The 12,370-nt window shown below is 37.5% G+C and overlaps 1 protein-coding gene across 1 annotated transcript in view; it reads right to left on the bottom strand.

Moving 5' to 3' along the window:
• OPN3 (opsin 3) overlaps positions 1-12,370 on the bottom strand; it is a gene marked incomplete at both ends in the record, with an annotated part of 58,251 nt that overhangs the window by 13,495 nt on the left and 32,386 nt on the right. Inside the window, 2 exon segments of the mRNA XM_082650589.1 lie at positions 2,766-2,768; positions 2,772-3,085. Coding sequence (XP_082506715.1) covers positions 2,766-2,768; positions 2,772-3,085 — 317 coding nt within the window.

The following is a 12,370-nucleotide window of genomic DNA, read 5'->3' as shown; positions in this document are numbered from 1 at the left end:
ACCCAAAGCAATCTACAGATTCAATGCAATCTCTATCAAATTACCAATGGCATTTTTTACAGAACTAGAACAAAAATCTTAAAATTTGCATGGAGACACAAAAGACCCCAAATAGCCAAAGCAATATTGAGGGGAAAAAAAAAAATGGAGCTGGAGGAATCAGAGTCCCTGACTTCAGACTATATGACAAAGCTACAGCAATCAAGACAATATGGTACTGACACAAAAACAGAAATATATAGATCAATGGAACAGGATAGAAAGCCCAGCGATAAATCTATGCTTGTATGGTCACCTTATCTTTGACAAAGGAGGCAAGAATATACAATGGAGAAAAGACAGGCTGTTCAACACGTGGGGCTGGGAAAACTGGACAGCTACGTGTAAAAGAATGAAATTAGAACACTTCTTAATACCATACAAAAATAAACTCAAAGTGGATTAAAGACCTAAATGTAAGACCAGACACTATAAAACTCTTAGAGGAAAACATAGGCACAATACTCTATGACATGAATCATAGCAAGATCTTTTTGACCTACCTCTTAGAGTAATGGAAATAAAATAAAAAATAAACAAATGAGACCTAATGAAACTTAAAAGCTTTTGCACAGCAAACTATAAACGATGAAAAGACAACCCTCAGAATGGGAGAAAATATTTGCAAATTAAGCAACCGACAAGGGATTAATCTCCAAAATCCACAAGCACCTCATTCAGCTCAATATCAAAAAAACAAACAACCCAATCCAAAAACGGGTGGAAAACCTAAATAGACATTTCTCCAAAGAAGACATACAGATTGCTAACAAACACATGAAAAGATGCTCAACATCACTCATCATTAGAGAAATGCAAATCAAAACCACAATGAGGTAACACCTCACACTGGTCAGAATAGTCATCATCAAAAAATCTACAAACAATAAATGCTGGAGAGGATGTGGAGAAAAGGGAACCCTCCTGTACTGTTGGTGAGGTTGTAAGTTGGTGCAGCCACTATGGAGGACAGTATGGCGGTTCCTTAAAAAACTAAAAATAGAACTACCATATGACTCAGCAATCCCACTACTGGGCATATACCCTGAGAAAACCATAATTCAAAGAGTCATGTACCACAGTGTTTATTGCAGCACTATTTACAATAGCCAGGACATGGAAGCAGCCTAAATGTCCATTGACAGATGATTGGATAAAGAAGATGTGGCACAGACAATGGAATATTACTCAGCCATAAAAAGGAACAAAATTGAGTTTTTTGTAATGCGGTGGATGGACATAGAGTCTGTCATACAGAGTGAAGTAAGTCAGAAAGAGAAAAACACTGTATGCTAATGCACATACATGGAATCTAAAAAATTGGTACTGATGAACTTAGTGGCAGGGCAGGAATAAAGATGCAGATATAGAGAATGGACTTGAGGACACAGCAGGGAAGGGGAAGCTGGGACGAAGTGAGAGAGTAGCATGGACATATATACACTACCAAATGTACAATGGATAGCTAGTGGGAAGCTGCTGCATAGCACAAGGAGATCAGCTCAGTGCTTTGTGACCACCTAGAGGGGTGGAATAACGAGAGGGGGAGGGAGGTGCAAGAGGGTGGGGATATGGGGATATATGTATATGTATAGCTGATTCACCTTGTTTGTTGTACAGCGGAAACTAACACAACATTGTAAAGCAATTATACTCCAATAAAGATATTAAAAAAAAAAAGAATGAGTAGGTACCTAGAAGTTTGTATAAAGGGAGGCAGAGAGTTAAGGAATTTCTTGGTAATTGCTTTATTTTGCCAAACAAACAAGAAGCATGACGGTTTGATAAGAATAAGGAGGGGAGGATAGTAGGGCAAGAGAGTAAAATGAGAATTGAGGATTTGTAATAGCAACTGCATAGAGAGTGGACCATCTAGGGATCCAAAGTTTGCTAGACACTGCTAAGAGGACATCTCACTGCTTGCTGAATGTGGGTGCTGGGAATCCAATGTGGTTTTTCTTCAACTTATTGTAGTTTGGCTACAGTCATGCAGAAAACAAAGAGTTGGATTGAACAAGGGATTTGATTTTTTTCAAAATGAATGTGCATAAAAAATGTTGGAACATGAAAGTTAAGGATAATGGGGCATGATTTAAAATAATGCATGTGGCTAAGTGATTTAAAAGAGGTGAAAGCTAGAGGGGGTTGGCAGAGTGAGCAAGAGACTGGAGAATTTGGTGAGAGAAAAGAGTAGGAAGAAGCAGTGAGTAAGGAAAACGTACATGGTTGAAGTTAGAAACTGGAATATGAAGTGTGCCCCAGTCTGTTACTTCAGACGCCTTCTTGCTAGCACCTAACAGGAAACCTGCTGTGGTCAGTTCTTGTCCTTTATGACTCAAAACTGATTTCCAGACAAAATATCTGTACCATTCTCTAGTAGGTTTATGTGACTATTGGATGAATAAAGTTATGGGAAGGGTGGAATTCCCTTTATTAGAGTTCTTAAATTCTAAGAATGCTTGAAGATGTAGGGGTTTTTTTGGTTGTTATTGATTTTGTCTGCCCAGAACGCCTTTCCTTCCTTTTTCTAGTTTAAAGAGTGACGAAGGGAGAGTAAATGCCATTCCTCATTGATCTTTTCAGAGAGTGACTTACAGTGCAAAATTTTATCAAGTGGGACGTCCCCTAGAGCTGTATCAGCTGTGGGGAAGAGCATGATTTTCTTTCACAGAAAATTTTCTACCCTGCACAATTTGGAGGAGAGGCATTCATATTCTTCAACTCACCTTTCAAATGGAATATAAAATATGGCCATAGCAATGAGCAATGACACCCACAGGTACCACCATGCAGTCAAGAAATAAGAAAAGCACAAAGGAAGAGTCGCTGGTGTCCTTGGATTTCCAATCCACAGCACAGCCTAGTACATGCACATCCAGGATATACCTGTGCCAGCCCAGGAGAGGTGACCCTGACCTCACCAGTGAATATAGCCAGATGTACGTAATGGCCCTCCAGGCCCAGGAAAAACTGATCACTCTGTTATGGATCATGCCAATATAACGTTCACAGGCCAGTGTAGTTAGGGTGATAATGGAAAAAATACCTGCAAGAAGAGAAAGTGGGACAGCATAGCACGGCACTGTGGGGTTGTGGGAGAAGACAGGCAGAACAGAGCAATACATTCTCTCCTGGCAATACCTTACAGAGTATCTGGAACCAACAAGGTGCTCTAAAAGCCAAAATACCTTAATAGAGATAACGCCTCACAGTCCCCAGGAAACTCAGTTGGAAACATGTTTACTCATAAAGAAAATGTGGAATGGAAAATGGCATGTGAGTTATAGCAGGACAAAAATAAAAGCTCTAAAATCAGCTCTAGCCCAGTGGTACAGCTGTTGTGTTAAATTTTCTGCCAAAGAGAAACTCTGGAGCATTTCAAGAAGAGTCACTAAAAAAAAAGTCTCTTTTGGTTTTGACTTCTCTCAGGCATCTGACTCGGCTATAGAGATAAAGTCAAAGTGGGTTCCACAAATGTGAACTGACCAAAGTGATGGTAAAATTACACAAGAGCTGTCCTAACCTACCTACTAGCAGCGTCAGCCTATGAACTTTCACATGCAAGACTGCTGACAGAGATGGAAGTCTTCTGTGCTCCTGTGTCTTCATCTATACTTTTATTTTGCAACAAATAGGCTTTAACAAGATTATTCATTTATTTCTCTGCCTCTCCCGAGAGAGCAATTTATTCACTCAATAATTTATATATTTCATATATTAATTTGCTTATTCATTAACTGCATGTGTCAATAACGGTGCTAGAAAATTGACGTGAAGTGGTGAGTGAAACAAGGTTTTGTGGAACATATTACAGTCCAGTGGGTAAAAGAGAAGAGATAATAACAAACCAAAAAGCAAAACAAGTAAATTAGTGAAGTGCTATGAAGGAACGAGACGGTGCAGAGATAGAGAATAATGTGAGGTGAGGCAGGAGAGGGCATAAAGGGAAATGTGGACAGGGTGTCAGGAAAAACCTCATTGTGCTCAGAGCTGAAATCGGGAGCCAACATTGTGATGTAAGAACACAGGAGTTTACTGAATTTTCCTTTCTTATTATTTAGTTCAAAGCAATAAGAAATTTAAAAAATATAATATAGTTTTTGACCATAACTGTGTCTTAGCAAGCACAATGGGCTTCAAGTCCTGAATTCAGTTGCTATTATTCAGTACCATGACCAGTTAGTACAGACCTAGAGAGAGCAAGCCTTGCATTCCTCAGGCCCTCCCAACAGCACGGGTATATATAAGTAGCAGGCTTAGTCACACTGACTTAGTCTTGGATGGTGACCCATTTGAACTGACCTAAACTACGTCTCTTTGTTGCAAAATATATGTCAGCCTCTTTTTTTTTTACTAGCGAATTTCAATCCTGAGTCCAAATTACTTTCTATATTCTAATTGATTCCCAGATCACACCCCAGGAGGATGAAAATGCACGGATAATCTTACAACAATGTTACATGTACTTTTTAACTGATGTTAAGCCTAATTCTCTATTCCAGGTGACACTATGGGCAGGAAAGGGGAAGGTGACTGTTGCAAACTGGGCATCAGTTATGAGTCAAGCCCCATGGTAATCACTCTATATATACTATTCCTTTGTTTTGGAAAAAGAGGTCCATGGCTCCAGAGGGTAAGAGATGGTGGAGACAATTTTGAGAACCCAGGACTGACTTCAAAACTTGATTTTGTTATTACACAGCCTATTGTACTACAGGGCAACTTCTATTACCCTACAACTTCTATAGGGCTAGTGTGATGTCCCTGCTCCCCCTATAAAGCTGTGAATTGATCATGTATGTATTAAGTGCCTCTTACTCTGCTGAGTAGGTCTTGTAGGAGAAATCAGAGACATGTGGTCCCTACCTTCAAGGGGACTACAATATGCTTATAAAGCCAAGACTAACTCATATGCAACATTTAAGGGCAATGTAAGATGGGCAATGTAAGATGATACGTAATCATATGTTAAGTTTATTGTGCAACAACAAACCAGAAAAATGAAATACCACTGGATTGTTTTTTGGGGATGGCTTCATGAAGAGGTAAAAGTTAAGTTGGATCTGAAAAGATGGACTAGGTGTTAAGAAACAAAAAGTATCAGGGAGGGCATTTCTGACTGGAAGGAGAACTTCTACAAAGGCAAAGCAATCCTCTTTGAATTCGTGTAAGAACCTCTAAGACTCCAGACATGTGGAGAGGTAGAAATGTTAGTCATTACCAGGCTTGTACACATCTGACCATGCCTTCTGTCACTGTCTGTGGTCCACAATAGGGGTCTTCAATCTTTTTTCTAGTGTTTTTCCTAATAGAATTTTGAGAAACTATGTATACTCTCACATTTTTAAAGAGATATATTTAAATTCTTTTTACCTTAAGTTTAAAGACTCATGCAATGTAAATATAATTTTAATAGAGAAGAATGTTTTGTATTCTATTACAAGTTAATCACTAAAGGGATATTGCCTATAAGCTTAAACAGTACATAATGACCCATCTCTGGGAACACTGACTTCCAGGTAATGAGCATTAAACTAAAATAACTTTGTTTAGCTCACAGGAAACATCCTGACTAGGCCTACCTGTGAATGACTGCAGGAAGGAAGAAATTAACACATGCCCTCCAGAGGCTGACTGGAACCAGGAAAGGTTTGACTTTACTCCCTCCCCTTTTGGTATAAAAGAAGCCTGAATTCTAACTCAGACAAGATGGTTCTTTGGGACACAAGTTCACCATCTTCTCAGTCTGCTGGCTTTCAAATAAAGTCACTATTTCTTGTCCCAAAAACTCATCTCTCAATTTATTGGTCTGTTGTGCGGTGAGCACTATGAGCTTGGACTCAGTAACATAAACATTGAAAAATATATTACTTTACTCTTTAAATATATCCAATGATTCATAAATGTTAGTAATTCCATAAACATATTTGTATCTATATTTGCATATATATATACTTACATGTCTATACACAAAAACCCACACATGTAGATGATTAATCATTTAAACTCATACTTCCCTTCTGCTTTTCCCTTAAAAATTTTTTATAGCAGTTTATTTATTTTAATTTTATCTTTTTATACAGCAGGTTCTTACTAGTTATCTATTTTGTACATGTTAGAGTGTATATGTCAATCCCAATATGCCAATTCACCCCACCACCACGACTCCCCACACCACTTTCCCCCCTTGGTGTCCTTATATTTGTTCTCTACATCTGTGTCTCTATTTCTGCCTTGCAAACAGGTTCATCTGTACTATTTTTCCAGATTCCACATATATGCATTAATATACCATATTAGTTTTTCTCTTTCTGACTTATTTCACTCTGTATGACAGTCTCTAGGCCCATCCACGTCTCTACAAGTGACCCATTTTCAATTATTTTTATGGCTGAGTAATATTCCATTGCAAATATGTACCACATATTCTTTATCCATTAATCTGTCAGTGGGCATTTAGGTTGCTTCCATGACCTGTCTATTGTAAATGGTGCTGCAATGAACATTGGGGTGCATATGTCTTTTTGAATTATGGTTTTCACTGGGTATATGCACAGCAGCGGGATTATTGGGTCATATGGTAATTCTATTTTTAGTTTTTTAAGGGACGTCCATACCGTTCTCCATAGTGGCTATATCAATTTACATTCCCACCAACAGTGCAAGAGGGTTCCTTTTTCTCCACACCCTCTCCAGCATTTGTTGTTTGTAGATTTTCTGATGATGCCCATTCTAACCAGTGTGAGGTGATACCCCATTGTAGTTTTGATTTGCATTTCTCTAATAATTAGTGATGTTGAGCATCTTCTCATGTGCCTCATGGCCATCTGTATGTACTCTTTGGAGAAATGTCTATTTAGGTCTTTTGCCCATTTTTTGATTGGGTTGTTTGTTTTTTTGATATTGAGCTGCATGAGCTGTTTATATATTTTGGAGATTAATCCTTTGTCCATTTATTCATTTGCAAATATTTTCTCCCATTCTGAGGGTTGTCTTTTCATCTTGTTTATAGTTTCCTTTGCTGTGCAAAAGCTTTTAAGTTTCATTAGGTCCAAATTTTTATTTTTGTTTTTATTTCCATTACTTTAGGAGGTGGGTCAAAAATGATCTTGCTGGGATTTATGCCAAAGAGCGTTCTTCCTATGTTTTCCTCTAAGAGTTTAATAATGTCTGGTCTTACATTTAGGTCTTTAATCCATTTTGAGTTTATTTTTGTGTATGGTGTTAGGGAGTGTTCTAATTTCATTCTTTTACATGTAGCTGTCCATTTTACGCATCACCACTTATTGAAGAGCCTGTCTTTTCTCCATTGTATATCCTTGCCTCCTTTGTTATAGATTAGTTGACCATAGGGGCGTGGGTTTATCTCCGGGCTTTCTATCCTGTTCCATTGATCTATATTTCTGTTTTTGTGCCAGTACCACATTGTCTTGATTACTGTAGCTTTGTAGTATAGTCTGAAGTCAGGGACTCTGATTCCTCCAGCTTCGATTATTTCCCTCAAGATTGCTGTGGTTATTCGGGGTCTTTTGTATCTCCATACAAATTTTAAGATTTTTTTGTTCTAGTTCTGTAAAAAATGCCATTAGTAATTTGATAGGGATTGCACTGAATCTGCAGATTGCTTTGGGTAGTATAGTCATTTTCACAATACTGATTCCTCCAATCCAAGAACATGGTATATCTCTCCATCTGTTTGTGTCATCTTTGATTTCTTTAATCAGTGTCTTATAGTTTTCTGAGTACAGGTCTTTTGCCTCCTTAGGTAGGTTTATTCCAAGGTATTTTATTCTTTTTGTTGCAATGGTGAATGGGATTGTTCCCTTAATTTGTCTTTCTGATCTTTCATTATTAGTGTATAGGAATGAAAGAGATTTATGTGCATTAATTTTGTATGCTGCAACTTTACCAAATTCATTGAGTAGCTCTAGCAGTTTTCTAGTAGCACATTTTGGATTCTCTATGTATAGTATCATGTCATCTGCAAACAGTGAAAGTTATACTTTTTCTTTTCCAATTTGTATTCTTTTATTTCTTTTTCTTCTCTGATTGCTGTGGCTAAAACTTCCAAAACTATGCTGAATAATAGTGGCAAGAGTGGACATCCTTGTCTTCTTCCTTATTTTAGAGGAAATGCTTTCAGTTTTTCACCACTGAGAATGACTTTTGCTGTGGGTTTGTCATATATGGCCTTTATTATGTTGAGGTGTGTTGCCTCTATGCCCACTTTCTGGAGAATTTTTATCATAAATGGGTGTTGAATTTTATCAAAAGCCTTTTCTGCATCTACTGAGATGATCATATGGTTTTTATTCTTCAGTTTGTTAATATGGTGTATCACATTGATTGATTTGTGTATATTGAAGAATCCTTGTATACCTGGCTAAATCCCACTGATCATGGTGTATGAGCCTTTTAATGTGTTGTTGGATTCTGTTTGCTAGTATTTTGTTGAGGATTTTTGCATCTATATTCATCAGTGATATTGGTCTCTAATTTTCTTTTTTGTAATATCTTTGTTAGGTTTTGTTATCAGGGTGATGGTGGTCTCGCAGAATGAGTTTGGGAGCATTCCTTCCTCTGCAATTTTTTGGAAGAGTTTGAGAAAGATGTGTGTTAGCTCTTCTCTAAATGTTTGATAGAATTCACCTGTGAAGCCATGTGGTCCTGGACTTTTGTTTGTTGGAAGATTTTTAATCCCAGTTTCAATTTCATTACTTGCGATTGGTCTGTTCATATTGTCTATTTTTTCCTGTTCAGTCTTGGAAGGTTATACCTCTCTAAGAGTTTGTCCATTTCTTCCTGGTTGTCCATTTTACTGACATAAAGTTGCTGGTAGTAGTCTCTTATGATGCTTTGTATTTCTGTGGTGTCCATAGTAACTTCTCCTTTTTCATTTCTAGTTTTATTGATTTGAGTTCTCTCCCTCTTTTTCTTGATGAGTCTGGCTAAAGGTTTACCAATTTTGTTTACCTTCTCAAAGAACCAACCTTTGGTTTTATTGATCTTTGCTATTGTTTTATTTATTTCTATTTCATTATTTCTGCTCTGATCTTCATGGTTTCTTTCCTTCTACTAACTTTGGGTTTTCTTTGTTCTTCTTTCTCTAGTTCCTTTAGGTGTAAGGTTAGATTGTTTATTTGAGATTTTTCTTATTTCTTGTGGTAAGATTGTATTGCTATAAACTTCCCTCTTGGAACTGCTTTTGCTGCATCCCATAAGTTTTGGATCATCGTGTTTTCATTGTCATTTGTTTCTAGGTATTGTTTGATTTTCTCTTTGATTTCTTCAGTGATATTTTGGTTATTTAGTGACATATTGCTTAGCCTCCATGTGTTTGTGTTTTTTATATTTTTTTCCTGTAATTGATATCTAGTCTCATAGTGTTGCAGTCATAAAAGATGCTTGATACGATTTTAATTTTCTTAAATTTCCTGATGCTTGATTTGTGACCCAAGATGTGATCTATCCTGGAGAATGTTCTGTGTGCACCTGAGAAGAAAGTGTAATCTGCTGTTTTCGGATGGAATGTCCTATAAATATCAATTAAATCTATCTGGTCTATTGTGTCATTTAAAGCTTGTGTTTCCTTATTAATTTTCTGTTTGGATGATCTGTCCATTGGTGTAAGTGAGGTGTTAAAGTTCCCCACTCTAATTGTGTTACTGTCGATTTCCTCTTTTATAGCTGTTAGCAGTTACCTTATGTATTGTGGTGCTCCTATGTTGGATGCATACATATTTATAATTGTTATATCTCCTTGGATTGATTCCTTTATCATTATGTAGGGTCCTTCCTTGTCTCTTGTAACATTATTTATTTTAAAGTCTATTTTATCTGATATGAGTATTGCTACTCCAGCTTTCTTTTGATTTCCATTTGCATGGAATATCTTTTCCCATCCCCTCACTTTCAGTCTGTATGTGTCCCTAGGTCTGAAGTGGGTCTTTTGTAAGCAGCATATATATGGGTCGTATTTTTGTATCCACTCAGCAAGCCCCTGTCTTTTGATTGGAGCATCTAATACACTCACATTTAAGGTATTTATTGATATGTATGTTCCTATTACTATTTTCTTAATTGTTCTGTGTTTGTTATTGTAGGTCTTTTCCTTCTCTTGTGTTTTCCACTTAGAGAAGTTCCTTTAGCATTTGTTGTAGAGCTGGTTTTGTGGTGCTGAATTCTCTTGGCTTTTGCTTGTCTGTAAAGTTTTTAATTTCTCCGTGGAAACTGAATGAGATTCTTGCTGTGTAGAGTCATCTTGGTTGTAGGTTCTTCCCTTTCATTTCTTTAAATATGTCATTCCTCTCCCTTCTGGCTTGTAGAGTTTCTGCTGAGAAGTCAGCTGTTAACCTTATGGGTGTTCCCTTGTATGTTATTTGTCATTTTTCCCTTGTTGCTTTTAATAATTTTTCTTTGTCTTTAATGTTTATCAATTTTGATTGCTATGTGTCTCGGCATGTTTCTCCTTGGGTTTATCCTGCCTGGTACTCTCTGCACTTCCTGGACTTTGGTGGATATTTCCTTTCCCATGTTTGGGATGTTTTCGACTATAATCTCTTCAAATATTTACTCTGGTCCTTTCTCTGTCTCTTCTCCTTCTGTGACCCCTATAATGTGAATGTTGGTGCATTTAATGTTACACCAGAGGTCTCTTAGTCTGTCTTCATTTCTTTTCATTCTTTATTCTTTATTCTGTTCTGCAGCATTGATTTTCCTCCATTCTGTTTTCCAGGTCACTTATCCATTCTTCTGCCTCAGCTGTTCTCCTGTTGATTCCTTCTAGTGTATTTTTCATTTCAGTTATTGTATTGTTCATCTCTGTTTGTTTGTTCGTTAATTCTTCTAGGTCTTTGTTAAACATTTCTTGCATCTTCTTGATATTTGCCTCCATTCTTTTTCCAAGTTCCTGGATCATCTTCACTATCATTATTATGAATTCTTTTTCTGGAAGGTTGCCTGCCTCCATTTCATTTAGCTGTTTTTCTGGGGTTTTATCTTATCGCTTCAACTGGTACATCGTCCTCTGCCTTTTCATTTTGTCTATCTTTCTGTGAATGTGGCTTTCATTCCACAGGCTGCAGGATTGCAGTTTTTCTTGCTTCTGCTGTCTGCCCTCTGGTGGATGAGGCTATCTAAGAGGCTTGTGCAAGCTTCCTGATGGGAGGGATTGGTGGTGGGTCGAGCTGTTTGTTGCTCTGGTGGACAGAGCTCAGTAAAACTTTAATCCACTTGCCTGCTGATGGGTGAGGCTGAGTTCCCTTCCTGTTGGTTGTTTGGCCTGAGGCAACTCAGCACTGGAGCCTACAGCCTCTTTGGTGGACTAATGATCGACTCTGGGAGGGTTCATGGCAAGGAGTATTTCCCAGAACTTCTGCTGCCAGTGTCCTTGTCCCGGCAGTGAGCCACAGCCATCCCCCACCTCTACAGGATACCCTCCAACACTAGCTGGTAGGTCTGGCTCAGTCTTCTATGGGGTCACTGCTCCTTCCCCCTGGGTCCTGATGCACACACTACTTTGTGTGTGCCCTCCAAGAGTGGAGTCTCTGTTTCCCCCCATCCTGTCAAAGTCCTGCAATCAAATCCCACTAGCCTTCAAAGTCTGATTTTCTGGGAATTCCTCCTCCTGTTGCAGATGCTTAGTTTGGGACTTCTGACTTGGGGCTCAGAACCTTCACTCCAGTGGGTGGACTTCTGTGGTATAACTGTTCTCCAGTTTGTGAGTCACCCACCTAGTGCTTATGGCATTTGATTTTATTGTGATTGTACCCCTCCTACCATCTCACTGCAGCTTCTCCTTTGAAACTTTGGATGTGGGTATCTTTTTTGGTGAGTTCCAGTGTCTTCCAGTTGATAATTGTTCAGCAGTTCTGATATTCTTCTCTCCTAAAATTTTTATCCCAGTGTAATATATTCATATGGTGAAAGATTTTAAATTATTTCCCTTATTCTTTTCTTCAACAAAAATATATTTGGAAATTGATTTTAAAATTTTCTGGATAGTAAGCCTCTAAGTGTTAAGAAAATCTGTCTTATAGATTATGTTTTCACTACAATTTATATCAGCATACAATTGATCAAAATATTTTGTTAAATATTAAAAAGAAAAAATTACAAATACATATATCAAAATGATAAATACAGCTGTCCCTCACTGCAAAGAATATATCTATCCATGGTTATTATTACCCATGCCAAAATAATGTAAGGTAAATTCTCCTATTTTTCTTCTTTCTGAAGTTAAAGAGAGATTTCTTGATCATATATAAATCCAGATGGTAATGGAAGTTTTATTACAGTCAATTTTTATTAATTTTAAGAATATGTTTCT

Source organism: Grampus griseus, assembly GCF_964374135.1.
Source record: "Grampus griseus genome assembly, chromosome: 1".
NCBI classification, from domain to species: domain Eukaryota; kingdom Metazoa; phylum Chordata; class Mammalia; order Artiodactyla; family Delphinidae; genus Grampus; species Grampus griseus.
This window is presented reverse-complemented; position numbering and strand designations above follow the sequence as displayed.